Below are 18,800 nucleotides of genomic sequence, written 5' to 3'. Positions count from 1 at the left end.
AAAGTAGATATTAACTATTTTTTTATCAATTAAAATTTGTGTATTTTCAGAAAGCTGTAATACCAACAGATTTTTATGAGTAAAAAATGGCAACTAATGTAAGTGTTTGGAAATATTTTTGTAATTTATACTCTGCAATTTTTGTAGAAGTTTAAAAAACGTCCTGGTACCACTGACTTTGGCAAAAAGTACGAAGACCTCAACTTGGCTCGTTTGGTTCTAAAAATGGTAACGGACGACTCCATCAACGATTTCATGATATCTTCAAACGATGACAAGTTTGGTGATTTTGACGACATCGTCATTGAATTAAAATGTGGTAAAACTGAGGTGAAAAAAGCTTTACAAATCAAATACAGTAATGATAGCAAAATCTTACCGGTGCAAAGCCTCTGGTCCGACAAAGGAGACTTCAGTTTGAAAAAATACCTGAAATCATACAAACAAATCGAGCAATTTAGCAACTCTCATAAATTAATTCTCTTCACAAATCGCAAACTGGACTTGACCCAAGAACTGTGTTTCACCATCGAAAATATTTCTGTAAAAATTGTCGAAGAAAATGTCGATCAATTACTAAACACTTCCAGAAGTAACGGAAAGTGTTTCAAGTTTGAATCACTAGACGAAAATCCGGAAACTGTGAGTTTTTTCAAAAATTTTATCTTACTCACAAATCAAGCAAGCGTTAGTGCCATTGAAAAAATCACTCTAGAGGAATTTCAAAACACATTTTATTGCCCCTCGGATCATTTTTATACATATCTTCAATTTATTTCTAGATGGAGTCTTTTAGAAGGAAATAAAGAAAAGTTAAGTAAGGAGTTGATGAAACGTGTAATTGCCCTCAACGTCTTGTCTCCATTTATTAAACCATATTCTCAGTGTTTGGTTACCGATGAAATGATTTTATTCAGACAAGCAATAGCAAATTTTCAAATCACAGTTTTTCGAACAGAATCCTATGACCAAGTTAAAGAAATATGGGGTGATGCTTACAAAAAACTTGAAGAAAATAATGAAGTCAATAGAATACGAAATAAATATCAATTATGTCATGACGATTGTACCAAACTTCTATGGTTAATAGACGAAACTCCCCTAATGGTACTTGAGAGTAAGACCACTTCTAAAATTATCCAAATGTGCGAAAACAAGTTTATTGTATTTGGAAATGACCCAATTTTACCACTAAATCGCACAATTTTTCGAAATTTGTCTGATTTGAGCCCAGGATCAGAAATTTTCAACTTCAAGTGTTGTTTTCAAGAGAAGGAAGAACAGTCTTTGGACACATTGTTGGACGAAATGAAACAAGTTTTAACAACAGATGAGTTACTGGAAATGTTACATGGGACTTATTCTTTTGGGGGCAAAAAAGAGACACTTCCTGTGCCATATATTGAACGGTCTTTGACCAAAAATATCATACATTTTGATTATTTGCATAAAATGGACTCGAAAATTTTGGCTGTTATTAATTGTAAGAAGAAATTGGAGAAAATTAGAACTCTTTTAAAAAAATTTAACGTGGTTAAAGGCTTGGATTATTTAAATGACTTTTGTTATGGCAAGGAACAAAATGATTTTAAACCAAAACTAATTCTTTTCGAAGATGAATGTCTTAAAGATGAGTTTGACAAAATCAAGCAAATGAATGAGGCAGAAACCATCCACCACTTTAACATTACTGAAGATGGGAACTTGGAGTGGTTGAAGAGTCATAAAAATGTAACAGCGCTTAAACATTTTTGTGTGAAAAATGGGTTTATCGACGAATCTCACATTTTTGACAATATTTCAAATAGTGTCAACTTGGTAATTGGCGAGCCTGGCATTGGCAAATCAATTTTTGTGAAGAATTTGAAGAATCAAATTTCACCAAAATTGTGGACCATTATTTTGCACCCTGCACACTTTCGACGTTTGGACGTGTTTAATAGACACACTTTTGAAGAGTTCATTTTGAACGAAGTTAACAAAGATTCCGATAAAAAAATTCTTCAAGTTTTAATGAAGAAGAATCGAGTTGTTTACATTTTAGACGCTTTGGATGAAATTCCCTTGCAACAAGTGACACTAATTTGTGATTTTATCACTAAAGAAAACTTATCAGTGTGGATTACTTCCCGGCCTCATTTACAAAATTATTTAGAAGATAAATTAAACGTTTTGTCACGAACGATAATGCCACTTAGTGATGACCAAAAAAAGTCATACATTGGTAAACGTTTGAAAGAGAAGTATCCAGAGCGAGACATTGAAACCGAAGTGGCCAAAATCCAAATTTACATAAATCAGGATATTTTAGACAATCCTTTACATATGTACATGCTGACTGAAGTCTTCAGAGAGGATATTGACAAATATTTGAAACTTTCCAAAGATTTATTTAACGTTTCAGATTTGTACGAATATTGGATCGAGCAAAAATTTGTCATCTACTACCACCAAAAATTCGGTGTTTTGTCTTCAGATTGCGTTTTAATGGAACACAGAAATTACCTCCAACGTGACTACCAACTTGCTGCTTTGAAACTACTCATTTTCAAATGTGAAAATGATGACTTTTTGAAAAAAATAAAACTAGAAGGTGACCCCATTGGTATTATTATTGAAGTAACGGACGAAATGCTACCAATTTTTTTCCACACTTCGATTGCTGAATTTTTCGTAGCCTCTTACTTTGCCAAAAATTTCGCCAAAGTATCTAGTGACATCCTTTTCAAAGAAGAAAACAAAAATATAAGATATTTTTTCGATTTGTTGCTCGCACACAACTCAATTCCTCACATGGCTGTTTTTTACCGAAATCTTGAAACGTTGAAAAAATTTGAAAAACTGGAAGACTTCAAAGACTTAGGTGGACGAAATGTCTTACATTTGGCATGTTCTTGGGGACAAACTTATCCAAGATTTGATGTAGAAAAAGAAGGTTTAATTTATATGATTTCTAAAAACGAAACCACTGAAGTTTTGATAGAAGATCCGATTTACAAGGAAATGATAATTTATTTATTAGAAAAGTTGGATTTTTCACATCGTGACACGTTATTTAATTTTTCACCAATGAAATATGCCGAAGCTGCCAACTGTTTATTCACCAAAACAATTATTTTACAAAAACTGAAACACAAATTTACAAATTTGGACGCAAGTATGGCAAGTCTGTTTTATTATGCTGCGGAAAATGGGTATGAAGATGTATTTGATTTGTACGAAACGTTTCCTCTTGTCGAAATAAAAAACCAGTCGTCGTATTTACATCTTTGTGTGTGTCACGAGAATTTCTTGAAGAGACTTTTGACAATTCAGGGTTACCAAAAAATGATAAATGATGTTGGTACTAGTGGTGAAACGGCATTACACAAGTCTTGTAAAGAAGGTTACTACGAATCGGCCAAATTGTTACTACAATATGGTGCCAACTGTGTTACTACAAATGATGGTTGGACCCCATTGCATCTGGCATGTTTGAATGGCCACGAATCGATTGTAACTTTATTGGAAAATATTGATGTTAACATTGCTAGTAACAAGGGTTACACTGCGTTACATGTGGCATGTTATAAAGGTTACACTAACATTGTCAAGTTACTACTAGACTTGGGGGCATCTTTTGATGGGCACACAAGTGTAACAACACCTTTGTTTCTGGCTTGTCATTATGGACACGAAGATATTGCTAGAATGTTGTTACAACTTGGATCACCTCTTGTAGCTACGAATGATGGTTGGTCTCCTCTTCATTCGGCTTGTGAAAAAGGACACGAACAAATTGTAAAGTTACTGATCGAATCTGGGGCAAAAGTTACGATTGTTGATCATAAAAATATCACTCCGTTGCATTTGGCAAGTCATGAGGGGCATGAATCAATCGTGAAACTACTTTTAGAGTTAGGTTCAAATGTTGATGCTCAGGATAATATGGGTTTGACGTCCCTTCATCTAGCAAGTCATCGAAATTTTGTCGAAATCGCAAAATTGCTGATTGAGTCTGGTGCCAGTTGTAATGTTCCTGATGATAAAGGTTCAACACCTCTACATTGGGCGTGTCAAGAAGGATGTGACAAAATAATCGAGTTACTCCTAGGTGAGTGAAACTGGAGCACTAACTGAATTCTTGTTAGGAGTTAGTGCTTCATCATATTTCAATGTTGGGGAAACATAAAATAAATTCTTAATTACAGTTTAGCGGAATGTTTAAGTTCTAATCTTGAATTTTCAATGTTATTTTGGGCTTTGTTTTTGCTTCAAAGTGCTTCATGTTTCAGTGTTCTAGAACGACTTTTTTCTAAAAATATTTTTAACAAAATACTTACGCATTAATTGAGAAATTTGGATTTTACTTTCTAGTTCGTAAAGTGTTTCAATAATACTGGCGAAAAATTAAAATTAAACAAGCTATGAAACAAAATTAAAAATTTTATCTACACATTTTGAATTTTGAAATATTGTTTTTGTTAGTGTTGTAGGTTCCATTGTTGTTAGTGCATGGTATAAAAAAGAGTGTTTGTTAAAATTATTTTCAGCTTACACTTGAAGCTGTAATAAGTATTTCTTTATTGCTTCAAAATGCTACAACATAAGTAATGAGGACAGAAAAAAATAATTATTACAAGCTGTAGAATAAAAATTCCAGAGCAGCTCAACAAATTAAATTAAGAAATATGAATTTTTCATTGTTAATGTTTCATTGTTTTGAAACACTAATCTGTATATTTGGAATCTTATTCACTGTCAAAATGTTTCATGTAAAAGAGTTTTGATTGATTTTTTTCAAAATTTTTCGGCGGATTATTTGAAGGATTTTATTTAGTTTATTTTATTTTAGTGCTTCATTTAGTGAGAGACGATAAAAAATGTCTTAAGTTCCCAAATCAAACACTTCTAGGTTAATACAGCGTGTATACAAAATGACGCATACTCGTAAGTATGGTGTAGGAAATCTTCCCAAACACCTTTAAAAATGTGTAAAAAAATCTATTATTAAATTTAACAAAGTTATTAGCCCAAAACTGAACGGTAAAATTGGCAACATGGTGAATATTTCGGTATATTCGCCTCGGTTTTAATTGTTGTAAAATAAACTTGGTATATTTTACAATTTTAACTATGACTACTTTAATTGGTTATTTTCTGGTGCTAACTGAGCTTTAGGACAGCAATTGCAATTTCAAAACATTTTATTATTACTGCAAATTCACTGTTCGAGTAAGTGTTTTTTAGTGCATAATAAACTAAAAACTCTTTTAAACTGACGGATTTCAATGATTATTTTAACAGGAATCAATGGTAACATTATTTAAAATTTGATTTTTAACTACGTTGTCAGATCAATTTTTCGGCTTTCTTGAAATAAAAATTATAACTACTAAAATCGGATTTTAATGATTCTTAAAATAAACTTTCAGTTTGGGTGATGTGAAGTAGTAAACGATGTTAGTGTCTTTCGGGTTATATCGCCGATTTAATTTTTTTAAGAAATAAACAAAAAAATTTCTGAATTTTACTTCTTCTTAGTGGTAAGAATGAGGATTTTAATTATTGTTCTAGGGTCTGTTGGAACATTTTCTATAGCGTAATGAAGAGCTTATTATGCGTTTTTTTGTATACATTCTGTATTTTTTAGACAATTTAATAATTCCGTTATACTTCAAGCCTATTTAAACAAAAAAAAAAATGTTTTTTTCACAAATGAATTGATATAAATGAGTAGCAAAAATAGTGCTCCCAAATTTGCGCTAAAATATAATTTTGTAAATTAGTATCTATTAAAACAACAATAATAATGAAATATTTTCAGAAACATTTTTTTTTAATTAAAAAATACCTATTATACAGGGTATTTCACGAGTGATAATGAGCCTGACCACATTCGAACTGCAGCCAGCAATACATTTGCGTAGGCTTCATGGATTTTGATTATGAATTTTAAAATTAATAAAACATAGTTATCGCGTGACTGACACAAAGAAACTGACAAGACAGGAAACACAATTTTTAAGGTTATTTGTTTATCTACCATTGGAAAACACTTTAGTGATTCAAGACTTTTTGGAGCTTTTCTATTCAGGAAACATTGTCTTTAGAAAGGTTCAACGATAGAAGCATTTTTGCCAAATTCGCCATAAATGAGAATCAGATCTGTTTTCTCATCGTTCGAATGCATTTTGACTTTTTGCTAAATTTAATGTCAGTTGTGACAAATAAAATTATTGGAAGCAAAGCTATCGTGGATTCATTATCGGTTTTTCAAACAAAGCGATATCTAAAATATCCACGTTAACTTTGCAAATGTATTGTGGGTTGTATTTTCAATTCCGTCAAACTCATTATCACTCGTGAAATACCCTGTATGTTTTATTAGAATAACCACCATCTCCTAATAATAAACAATGTCTGTATGTACGTCTTTCAAAATCTGTTTAAATTCGGCTATTATTAAATATAGTGGCATAATGTACCGATCCTGGCCACCGCGCAACGATGTTGGTAATTTTTAATTCGACTGTGCATATCATTTGAGTGTTAATTGAAAAATAAGATTTTCTGTTTCGAAAAATTTCTGCATCTTCGCCACCAGGCGACTGAATTCTGACATGGGTGCAGTAACTGCATTGTTACTGAAACGAAGGAATTGCTGCATTCAAGAGTTGTGAAGAATGATGAATATTTTACCTGTCATATGGATATTCTAAATGTTCTTCAATCAGTTTTAACAAATTTAAACAGCATTCTTTTGACAAACGAAATCGTTTACGAAAACTAGCATTATCCAAACTATCGAAATAATTGTTACATACATGAATCTGGAGTGATATGCCATAATAAATAACATCCAGAATTTCAATATCGTCATCGTCATCATACAATATGTTATGTTGATTAATAATAAACTCCAGCAGCAAGCTATCGTGGATTCATAATTCGGTTTTTCAAACAATGCGATATCTAAAATATCCACGTTAACTTTGCAAATGTATTGTGGGTTGTATTTTCAATTCCGTCAGGCTCATTATCACTCGTGAAATACCCTGTATATTATATTATGTTTCCTGAAAAAGCATATTACTGAAACATTCTGTATACTAGGTTTCTATTTGTAACTTTTGTACATTTTTTTATTTTTAACATTTAGTTAGTATACATTTTTACATTTAGTTAGTATTTGCAAGTTGTTTGACCTGTTTTCTGTTATTTTTAGCATCTGGTGCAAACCTTGAAACAGTAACAAAAACCGGCAAAACGCCTTTCCACTTAGCATGCTTAAAAGGACACGAAGTTGTAGTTCGACTCTTGATAACTTCGGTAAATCCCCGAATTGCAACAAGTCGTGGATTTACACCTCTTCATTTGGCGTGTCAGGAAGGACATGACAATGTGGTTGAATTGTTACTTCAAACTGGTGTTGACAGTGTTACTCAAGAAGGGTCATCACCACTTCATTGGGCTTGTCATAATGGACATTACAATATCGTCAAAATGTTGATAAAGTCGGGGGTTAAAGTCGACATTATGGACATTGAAGGATCAACAGCGCTCCTTTTAGCATGTTATCAAGGATTTGACGATATTGTCAAACTGTTGATACATTCTGGTGCAAATATTGCTACAAGTAACCATCGAGGTTTCACACCATTGCATTGGGCTTCTCAACAAAATCACCCAAACTTAGTGAAAATATTACTCGAGTTGGGAGCCAAGGTTTCAACAGTGACGAAACAGGGGGTCACTCCACTCCATTTGGCGTGTCAAAATGGGCACGATTTGGTTGTAAAATTGTTGCTCGTTTCTGGTGCGAATATTGAAGATGTTACAAATTCTGGTTGGACTCCTCTTCATTGGGCCTCTTTCAGAGGACACGAAACGGTTACTAATTTATTACTTGGGGCTGATGCTAATGTCAATGTTGGTAACAATGAAAGAATGACATCATTGCATTTAGTTTGTTCGAAGGGTTTTGTTGAAATCGCAAATACATTAATCGAGTTTGGAGCTAATACCGAATCGGTGAATTGTGGAGGTTTTACTCCTCTTCATCTTGCATGTCAAGGAGGTCATTCAGAGGTTGTTAAATTGTTAATTATGTATAAAGTTAACACGAGTGGTGTCAGTAATGATGGAAAAACTCCCTTTCAAATTGCATATGGTTATGGATATTATGATATTAGTGAAATGTTGAAAAATAGAGGAGATGAAGTGACTGGAAAATATAGTTGCATTATGTTATGGTAAGTGTTTTTAGTATTTTTTTACAACACTAATATTTTACACTGTTTCTGTGGTGCATTTAAGCTTACCTCTTATGTTGATGTTAATATACGCTCTTCTATAAAATACGTCGTCAATCGTAATGTATTTCAAATTTAAAACTGTGGAGCGGTTCGCAAAAATTATTGGTTTCTAACTTCGGGACGATTGAGATAAAAAAAACACGAATAATTGACAAAAACCCAAACATAAACAAAAATTTTTAAACATAAAACATGTGGCGTGTGTTTAAGACTCTTTGATAAAAGTTGTAGGTACTCTTTTACGGCCCGAGCGGGTTGCGCCACAAGAAGAATAAATTTATTTGAGGTAGGTTCTCCAGCGGTATTTTGTAGAGTCAATTACTTTGGGAAAGATGAAGGGTTTAAGCAGTCAGAATCCAAGTGTTCAAACTAAAGATAACAATTTGTTAATCAAGTTAAAGTTTGGGAACTTGTTATAAAATGAAATAAACTAAAAGTAACATAAAACGGAATAAAAGGAAAGATAATTCAAATTAAAATACTAAAAATTTTTCCATTACATTTTACTATTCCGTTCATTGCAAAGAATTACGTCTACCGCATTATTGGCGTTAATAATTAACCACATAAGATCATAGTCTAATAATCCGTTAACTCAATTCAATTCCTACTAGCCACTTCCGATACAAGTTAAACGATCAAACAACTTATTCCTATTGATTATGATTTTAAGTAACAACAAAAAAATAGTGAATGAAATTACAATTATTTCTAAACACCCAATACAAGAGGAGAAACAGTTCCAGGAAAGGATCAGTCATTCAACAGCTCGAAACCCCGTAGTTTCGGATTGAATATCTCGAATTACCCGACAACTCACCCAGCCCATCCCAACCCTCATAATTCTTAAACTACTTTACGGTTATTTATGTTGAGTTAGAAGCCGCCCCATCATAAGTTAAGATTCGCAAAATAATGTATGTCGTCATTCTAAGATCAGGGCGAAATTAAATTGAATAGCATCATCTGGGCAATTGCGAGAACAGTAAATGATCGAGGTCAACCAGGTGGCGGAAGTAGCACTTAGTCGGAATTTAGCAGGGTGGCATTTTGTCACACACTCAATCGCACAGCACGACACTATGATCAAGATTGAATTAATTTCTGATTGAGTGTTGGGTCCTATTTATATGGAAGGCGCCCTTGCCCTTTTGAGCCGAGGTTGCCCTTTTTGCCCCCTGTTTCTAATATTCGTGATTACTTGGAATACTTAGATAATTTTTAGGGTTTTTAATTAAACAAAATTTTTCCTTATCTTGGCCGTATCCTGCTTCACTTTTGACCTTTACATCCTGGATACGCTCGTTATCACCGGGTTCTCAAGAATTTTGTTCTAATTTTGGTAACAGTTTGACATGTCCCAGACAGTTTATGAATTTTGGTGATTCTTGACTATTGTGGGATTGTTTGTATATCAATTTGCCCCAGACTATTTATTGGGGTGACCACTTAATTGGGTTGGTTGACTAGTAACCTTTGGGCGGATAAGCTGCTGATATGCTATTTTAGTTTCTCGGAAAATTTCTTTATCTACTGAACTTTTATGGGGGTTGTCTCGTGACCTTTTTGGTTGGGTATGAGTTTTAATTGTTATTTTAAAAGCTTTAATTGTTATATAAATTAAAATCTTCGTCTTCTCTTGCTTACGTGATTGTTCCTTTCCTTTTACTTTTGCAATAAAATTAGGTGGGCCAATTTGGCCCACCACAAACAAAATTTTGTTTTTCTCAAAACTAGGGCCGAATCCTAGCGCGCTCATTTTTGATACTTGCAACCACGATATTTTCTCATAATGTAAAATGGCCCTCCAAAATCAACACCAACACACGCAAAGGCTTTTATTTGAGAAACTCTAAGTTTAGGAAAGGCACTCATTGGAGATTGAATAGATTTTGGATTAAGACGCCAACAACGATATTGATGGGAAAATACGCGTAATATACGTCTTTTAGCTCCCAAAATCCAGAATTGTTGTTGAAAGAGATACTGTAGAGTTTCAGTACCAAGGTGAAGATGACGACGATGCATTATTTCAATGATAACGTCAGTTAAGCGATGATTAGAGGGCAACAAAATGGGATGTTTCGCGTCATAGCAAAAGTCTGCGTGCATAAGACGTCCTTCAATAAGTCCTTGAATTTCTATGAAAGGCGACAATTTACGAAGATGCTTAAGACACACGCCAGACAAAGTTTTGATTGAGTCTGCAAAATAATGAGCCTGAATATGTTTTATGAGAATGTGTAGAGCATTTTGCATTTCCATTTCCGTTAATGACAGAGGGCGACGGGGTTTATGGCGAGTGTAATCAGCAAAACAAAGACACCATGCAATGATGATAGCCTTGATCTTGTGTAAAGACGACAATTTATTCAAGATCGTGTCAATAATGTCAGAATCGATTTCTGAGACCGCATTTATTCGCATTTCTTGTTGTGTCTCGGAGGGATGGTCTAATAATTCAGATGAACCAGGAATCACGACTTGAATTTGAGCTACGCTGTTGCTCACAAACGTTTTCCATGTGTGTAGAGAAGAACGAACCCAATTCAAAATCACAGTGGAATCTGTCCATGCAAAAATTCCATTGATTTTAATCGTACCATTCAATATTGCATCTATTAGCTTTTTAATAGCAAAGCAGCACATAATTCACGTCTGGAAATAGAAATTCTCTTTAAAGGGGTAACTTTGGATTTAGCATATAACAATTTTACATTGACTTGTTGAGTTAAAGAGATGGTTCTTAAATAAACAACGACCGCATAACCAGCTTTACTCGCGTCAGAAAATCCATGAAGCTAACAAGAAACAGTCTTATCCCGGATTACCTTGCGGGGGTTACGCAATTAGGCATGACATCATACCATTTGTGAGATAAATTCGGACCATCGAGCTACCACATCAGCAGGAAGAGCATCATCCCAACTGAGTTCAAGAGCCAATAAATACTGGATCATAGGCTTGGCAAAAATATGAGAGATGTCTCAGGAAACCCATCCGATCGAAAATTCGAGCTAATTCAGAGAGTAATGAACGTTTGGTGCACAAGTGCTTAAAGGGGGTCATTTGATAAGGAAAACAGTCATTTAGTGGGTCCTATTTGAGGCCTAAAATCTTAATAAAAGGTTTTGATTCCTGGTCAAAATTGAGTGTTGCAAAATTCAGGAGGAATTCCTTCCAACAGTTTGGGAGCATTCCTAGCCAACTATCGCAATTGAAAGCCACCACGATCTAATAAGTGCTAAAGAATCTTTTGAAATTGGTGGTGTTCTGGTAGAATCAGAATCTGGCGCAACATTTGACAAATGTCAGTAATGAGTAGGTATATATGAGTGAAAACGAAACCAGACGAGAATTTGGAAAAGATCGCTTTGCAATTTAGGACCAACTAATAGGGAGTCGTTGGGAGAAATTCCACATGCGGACTTACAACTACCTAGCGTCAAAGACTACTCGGAGTTTGATTGTTGGACTATCCATTCGGATTACATAATGATGTGGGAGGTAATACCCAAAAGATGAGGATGAGGTAGATGCTTGCATATGACCGGAAGAAAAATAGTCTTGCATAAATGTCACATATTCAGTGTGGAGCGATGGATTTTGGGCAAGCCGACGTTCCAATGCGATGGAGAATGAAAATGGAAAAGTCAATAAATTTTCTGTATTTGAAGCGTCGTCTGCATCGATTGACAGTAATAAAAAGTCTACGCAATGTCAAAAAAATGGCCTTTGGGGAGCTATGAGTCCGCGCTCCAATAGAATACTTTGGTTTGAAACCTTGATAAATTTTTGTATACAAAAATTTACTTTTTGTTTTATGGGTTCTATAATAATTTTTTTGGTTGATTGTAATTTTTTCTAAGAACTAGACCAAAAACATCAAAAATTATAACATTTTATAAGCAAATATAATTTTATTTATTTAAAAAAAATAAATATTTACATTTAGGTTAAATAGTTATTTTTAATCTTTACAAATTTATAAGAAACTTACAATAACTCTTTATTATTTCTTCAATAATTTGAATAAAAAAACTCAAGGATTAATTTTATTCTCTATTAAATAGTTCTCAATTATTCTCTATTATTTTTTTGCTTTGAGAAAACTCCTTGAGATTTTCCCATATATCTGTTTAAAGTTGTTTTGGATGGAGCTTTTAAAAACTGACTTCTTCTTGCAAATTCATGTTCTTTTGGAGAAGTGTACCTCCAGGAATACAATACCGTACTGTAACTTCAGATCATCTTGGGTTTTTTAGGGAATAATTATAAATTTGCTCAAGTAAAAACACAGCCCTTGGTTCTAAGTCAAATCTAACTCAAATTTCACTACACAATGTGTACCTTTATCAGAAACAAATTGACAATTACAGAATTGTCAATTTGTTTCTGCATTTTCTTTAGTTTTTCAAGTTTATTTTCGTACAGCATATTCAACTTTTGAAATCTTATATTCACTTCTTGTAACTTTTTTCTAAATTTTGAATTTTATCTATAGTTTGGCCGGCCAATAGATAGAGTAATAAAATTTTGAATTATATCTAGTAAGACAATTTTTTTTTCCAAACTTATTGCATCTGGAACATTTTTTTAAATCAAAATCGGACTTGAAATTAAATAATTTTTGTCAAATGAGTAGAGATTGGAGACTCGGTGCAGGCGTTTCTAATGGCTTACGTCCTGAATTAATGGAAATGGTAAAGATTGTGTGAAAACGAGTAATTCTTTTATAATTCAACAGCAAGGTTGGAACAAAATTTGGTAACAAATTTTTTTGTATTTATAATAGCTTGTTATTTCAAAGAGTTATTCACAAATCACGAAATTTGGGGGTATATTGCCGATGGTACCAAATATTCTCTTAATCCATTCGTTCTTTTGATTTCTACTTTTTGGAAATTAATGTAAAGTAACATCTTCTTTCTCCCCTTGTCCACAGTTTGGAGCACAGCAAGTCTGAATAGTTGGCATTTTAAGAATTATAATGTAATGTTTGAAACAATGATACTATTGATACTGCGCTTCTTAAGCTGAAAAAATAGATTGGTTGTGTGACAGATCAATATTTGATTAAATATGTCAATAATTGTCACATTTGATTTGCTGCAAATTTTCAAATTTCACTAATTACAGTTTCTTTTGGAGCGTGACGCGCGTCATCTACCGGAATGTACCATTTTGACAAGTTCACGATTTTGGCCTATTGCATAAACTGTCAATCAACGCAGACGACGATTTGAAGAATAAAGTAACTACCAAGCGACTAGAATTATCACGATAATGTTTTGATTCAAACATTTCTTGCAGCAATATGGTCTCTGACGATTGAGAAGAATTATTACTATTAGGAGGTTCCTCTATTTCCCAAAATTTTTTAACAGATACATTTCATTTGTGTTTTGGTCGATTTGAGGTGATTTATTAGAATCTATCCAAATTTGGTTTTAATTGGGGTTGGTTCATTTGCGCCACCTGTATATACTCAGAGTCAAAAATAAGCGGAAAGAGGTCGGCACCCAACAACATATCAATTTTTCCAGGAGTGGAAATTTTTCATCTGTCAGTTTTAAACTGACAATATAAGACCATGACGAAGTGTGTAAAGCAACATTGGGAACGTTACTGCAAATTTTTAACTAGGTATTATATCATCAACCAGAAACTGTGGGGAGATTTTTTGTACTCTACATTTGTTCTACGGCGTAGAGTACAATTGACCATTTTACTAGCGCGAGTTTTTATATCTCCTAGATCATTGATCGTAAAGGGCAATCTTTGTTTTAGATGCAGAAAACGATTGACACATTTTTCAGTAATAAAACTGAACTGGCTTGCACTATGTAACAAAACGCGTATTTTATGAGCTGCGCCCGCTTTATACAAAATCTCAGCGACTGCGGTTGACAAAAGAATTGTAGTACCTACGAGTATTAACAGGTAGAGACCATTTCATCTAAGAAGTACACAATGCGCACAAACGCGTTTTCGTCGGACGAGTCCACATTCAAATTTTAGGGGAGTTTCAAGTCCAGCCGCATCCAACGTGAAACCCACGCTTCGGTTGTTATTTATAACCCAACCTCGTTGTTTTGTTCTATTCCTTTCGCTGTGTTCCGCTGTTTTCCCAAAAAAATCCTTAGAGGAAAATAAAAAATTGGTCATAATTTTCAATTTTTATTTCATGCGACCCTTTAGCTAGTCAAATGTTACTACGCCACTAATCGTCAGCTGAGTGCAAGCCTGCTGTCAGAGTCATTGTGTACTTCTTAGGTGAAATGGTTTCTAGCAACTTTGCAAATGAACTAACTGCTTGCTGCGGAGAGGTAGAAGTTGAAGGCATTGAGGGATTGTTAAATTCCACGAACGTCGAGGTTTGAGCTTATTGTGTCGCCCGGGAAATGCAATAATGAATGGTGCAGTGCTTTTTTCCACATTCACGACAAAGAGACGTAGAGTTACATTTACGCAAACTGTGTTTTGAGCCAAGGCAATTATTAATACACCATTTATATGTATTATTTAATGAGATCAAAGCGCGGTTGAGGAGACTTCTGTAATAAAATCGGACATTTATAAATTCCGTGTTGCAAATCGGGAGAGTGGACATGCCAAAGAGTCTAATTTAACGAAAAATTTAAACTTAAACTTTGGTCTAGGTTCTTTACTGAGAGTCAAGATGAGATAACTAAATTTTTCAACCGTTTGTAAGCGCAGTTTGTTTATGTACAGTGGAATTAAACGTAGGTATCAATAAATGTTCTCCAAGATTTAATATCTTCGTCAAACTTATACAATTCCATCGGAGACAATTTCACATGGTCTTTAATTACGATATCTGATTGTGAGGGCGTATACGAACGAATTCAAATTTTGAGTTTGCACAGGATTTCAGAACACAAAATAAAAAAATTAAATAGGACCTATCAATGTAACTGTACCTACAGAAATTTAAATATAATAAAAATACTTAGAATTGAAAATATTAACATGAAAAAAAAATTTTGAACCCTAATCTAATAATTAACATATTAATTCATTGCTTTGTGTTAATTTTAATCTTTTTTCTGTATGAATTGTTTTGAAAGTCCCTCCATTCTCTGCTAACATTTTTTTTAAATCTATACAAGATAAATTAATATTTCATTTGGTCATTATAACCAATTTTTAAGTGTTTCACTTTCAATTGAGTTTTTTCACAATGACCATATTTGCAATGACGAGAAAAAAAACTCTTTAACTTGAAAAACACTTTGTTTTCGCTGCAAATGAAAATCTCAAAAAACTAAACACTTAGGTTTGTTTATCTTTAAATCGGGACAAATCAGGACATTAACGTAAAACAGGACAAGACAATAAAAACCTAACATGTTCTGGCTAAATCAGGACTGATAGAGGTAAAAATCTGCGTAAATTAGTTCGATTAAATTGTGAGTTCCGGGTACAAACTCTCGAACAAAGCTTCTTTTCTTGACGCAGCGATCCGCAATTTTTTTTAACTCGGCCAACTGATCTACTGCGACCTTATTACGCAACATTACAACTTTTTTAAATTTTGGTTGAGACGTCGTCGAGAATGCGAAAATTACTTATTGCAAAAATTCGAATAAAGCGTAGAATACCAAAGGATGAGGAGGCAAAATAAGAAAGAAAGGAAAAGAGGAAAGGATGATAAAAATCTTCACTAATTCTTAAAATCTGCAGAGCGGTTTCCAAAAATTATCACTTTCTAATTTCGCGACAAATGAAACAAAAAAAAAATACGAAGAACTCATAAAACCCAAACATAAAACAAACCTTTTGTTAAACATAAAACAAATTTTTGTTTTTCTCAATAAGTAGGGCTGAATGCCAGCACCCTCTTTAAACCATCGCCGTCTCGATAGATAGTGCATTTTTTGAGTTCAACTCGATTCCCGTTGGCGCTTCAATCTGGAGGAATTTTTTGACACTCCAGTTTTTTAGCATAAAGGGTTCAACCTCATAATATCAATTCTTTTTGGCGTATTTTGTTTTGTTGTATTCTTCCTTTCCATTAATTGCTATATTTTTCGTTAATAATTAAAAATCATTCCGTTCTTCCTTAGTATCTCCTGTAACTAGAAAAATCACTGATCCAACACATTTTTTACGAAATTTTCAGGCAGGATGTTCATTAAGGAGGCGGTGCTTTAATCTAACTAAAAACAATAATCAATTAATATGAGGAAATGAGGATGCGACAAAATTAAAATGAGTTTGTTGGATTGTATGAGCTTAATTAATGGAAAAAAATTCGAGTTTCTATTCTTGTTTTAATTTCCCCTTTCTCTCTGCGTAGATATGGACACAAAATGCTCCAACGAGAAATACATGATGTCAAATCATATGGATACGAAGGTTTAAGATGAAGATTTAGCTTGTGTTAATTATATTTCACACGCAAATAGTAATTGTAAACTCATAATAATAAAGGCTTCCAAAATGAATATGTGTAAAGTCTGTTGTTTTTGTTTTAATGAAAATTACCAAGTTGACCAAGTCAAAATTTTGGTGAAAAAATTGGTAGCAACTTATTTCCATAGCCACAAATTTTGTTTGCTCTTTTTTTTGTTCCTAGAAATTTTAAAAAATTATGGTTATGTTTTCAAATTGAGATGTTGTCAAAATTTTGCGGCATTGGTTACGCCCATTGATAAATCGCGACTTCTGATTAATTAAAACTGGCGATATTTCATATACCTAACTAATTATTGATAGGGTATAATTTGAGAATTTTTCTAATTTTTGTTTTGATTATAAATGATTCCGTAACAGTTTTGTGTGTTTTATGAATACTTTCTTTCCGAGGTTGCTTTTCATTCATGTTTATTTTGTATTCTCGTCAATTTCTTGCTAAAAATTAAGAATATTTAGAAAATCTGCATTACAAATTGCGTCTACATTTTAGCGAGCTCTTTTTCTGACTTTCTGCTTGCTGGCGCCTGTAACAAATGCAAGATTTATATATAAGATAATCCTTTCTTTTCCAAATTAATCAGTGGAACCAAATTACTATCGCGAATCAGAGGGAACTAGTCACATGCTAGAAATATAAGGGATGCGGTCCTCACTAAGATATTTAATGTTGTCCACCTTGCTTTGAGAAAAGACCATCTAGACCAGACAGGTGTCAGGACTTCGCAACTCAGGTAGTTAGTCAAATGGACAGTTTGCAGGAGAGTTGCTAGGTTCTGGTCATCTTAATTAGACGATGGAATATAGTCGAAATCGGGCGGTACTGTAATTGTTTTGTACTCTTTGATTCTTCGCAATTGTAAACCGTCACGAGTTCTCAGAAGATGATCCATCAAAGTCACAAAGACTACAAAAGAGCTAGCCTCTCTCTAAGCTCTCGCGCTTGTTCGGGTTAGAGAGAAAAATTTGGCAACACTGTTTAGACAGGAAGTTTCGTCCAAGAGATGCTTCCAGGCGATTGGACAAGGAAGTGTCCTCTCTTCGAAGACGAGCTTTCCTAATTTTAAAATTTCAGTTCTTGTTTGATTCCGACTTCGAGTCTTTGCGACAAGATTAATCTCCAAAATCATTTATCTTAGACTTCTTTTTTTTTCTTTGCTTAAACTGTTGTGAAATTTCAAGTTCTCCTTTTTTTGTTATTTTCTATTCATTGGTGTTTAAATTCATTAATAAACTGGCTGGTTTTGCTGAAGTCTGAGTTTTATTTCGGTGTGTGAGTGATCCAACGGATTACTATAAAAGATCGGCAGAGCCCAATAAGATACCCACAACCACGAGTGAAAAATCCGCGCTACCAATAATTTTTTTCTCTCGTTTGTTTTTTTCATTACTCAAGTTAAATCCACGCACCAGTTTTGTTAGACTGGCACACGCCTCTCGATCGTATATTGTGCGTAAGTGATTACTCATAGTCAAAATTCTTAATAATTTGAGCAAACGATTTATCAATTTTCCTAACATCCTATCTGAAAACGGTCGAACGTGCCCGTTCGAGAGCCGAGTTTGTGTCATTACTAATGAAGCACTGTGTACATCCAAAGTTGAGCGGGAAAGGGAGAGGAAGTCTACGGGCGGAGCAGATAACTCGAAAGTCATAGGCGGCGAATGCAAAACTTATAAAAGGTGTTTATTTAAATTTGGCGTCATAGTTGGCGGTGACATGAGTGTGTTGTGAACGGACCACAATTTTAATACGCCCGGCAATGTGTCAAATGTCAGATTAATAACTTTCAATAGAATAGCACGGCCAACTGTATCTATCTCCACTTCGTTCCGATACGGCCATAACGCTCCTATACTAGCCCATAAGAAAAATAAATCCTGACCTTGAAAAAAAAGTTCGTCAAGTGGAGCTCCAAGTGGCAAGTATTAGAATTAAAACTGACGGAGAATGTCACCTGGCTGTCAGAATCTGCTTTAAGGTTATAACACGGACAAAAATAAAATTCCAAGTAAAATTCATACATACAATAAACAATCGTTCGATTTAATTTAATTCAAGTG

At 33.8% G+C, this 18,800-nt stretch overlaps 1 protein-coding gene across 6 annotated transcripts in view; it reads left to right on the top strand.

Moving 5' to 3' along the window:
- The window catches only part of LOC123015887, a 90,556-nt gene that overhangs the window by 22,941 nt on the left and 48,815 nt on the right, over positions 1–18,800 (top strand). For 3 of the 6 annotated variants that reach the window (XM_044415931.1, XM_044415930.1, XM_044415932.1), the window contains exons 2-5: positions 51–98; positions 148–4,093; positions 7,208–8,234; positions 16,444–16,877. In XM_044415931.1, the coding sequence (XP_044271866.1) occupies positions 87–98; positions 148–4,093; positions 7,208–8,234; positions 16,444–16,459 (5,001 nt within the window). In that variant the 5' untranslated portion in view covers positions 51–86 and the 3' untranslated portion in view covers positions 16,460–16,877. Of the gene's footprint in view, positions 1–50; positions 99–147; positions 4,094–7,207; positions 8,235–16,443; positions 16,878–18,800 lie in introns of those variants that run through there. The other 3 variants (XR_006413406.1, XM_044415934.1, XM_044415933.1) reach the window with 2 other exon arrangements.

The sequence above is a fragment of the Tribolium madens genome, unplaced genomic scaffold (assembly GCF_015345945.1).
Source record: "Tribolium madens isolate multiple individuals breed KSU strain unplaced genomic scaffold, Tmad_KSU_1.1 Scaffold_19;HRSCAF=116;Tcas5.2_LG9, whole genome shotgun sequence".
Lineage (NCBI taxonomy): Eukaryota > Metazoa > Arthropoda > Insecta > Coleoptera > Tenebrionidae > Tribolium > Tribolium madens.
Note: the sequence above shows the minus strand (reverse complement) of the source record. Positions and strands in the feature narration are given on the sequence as shown.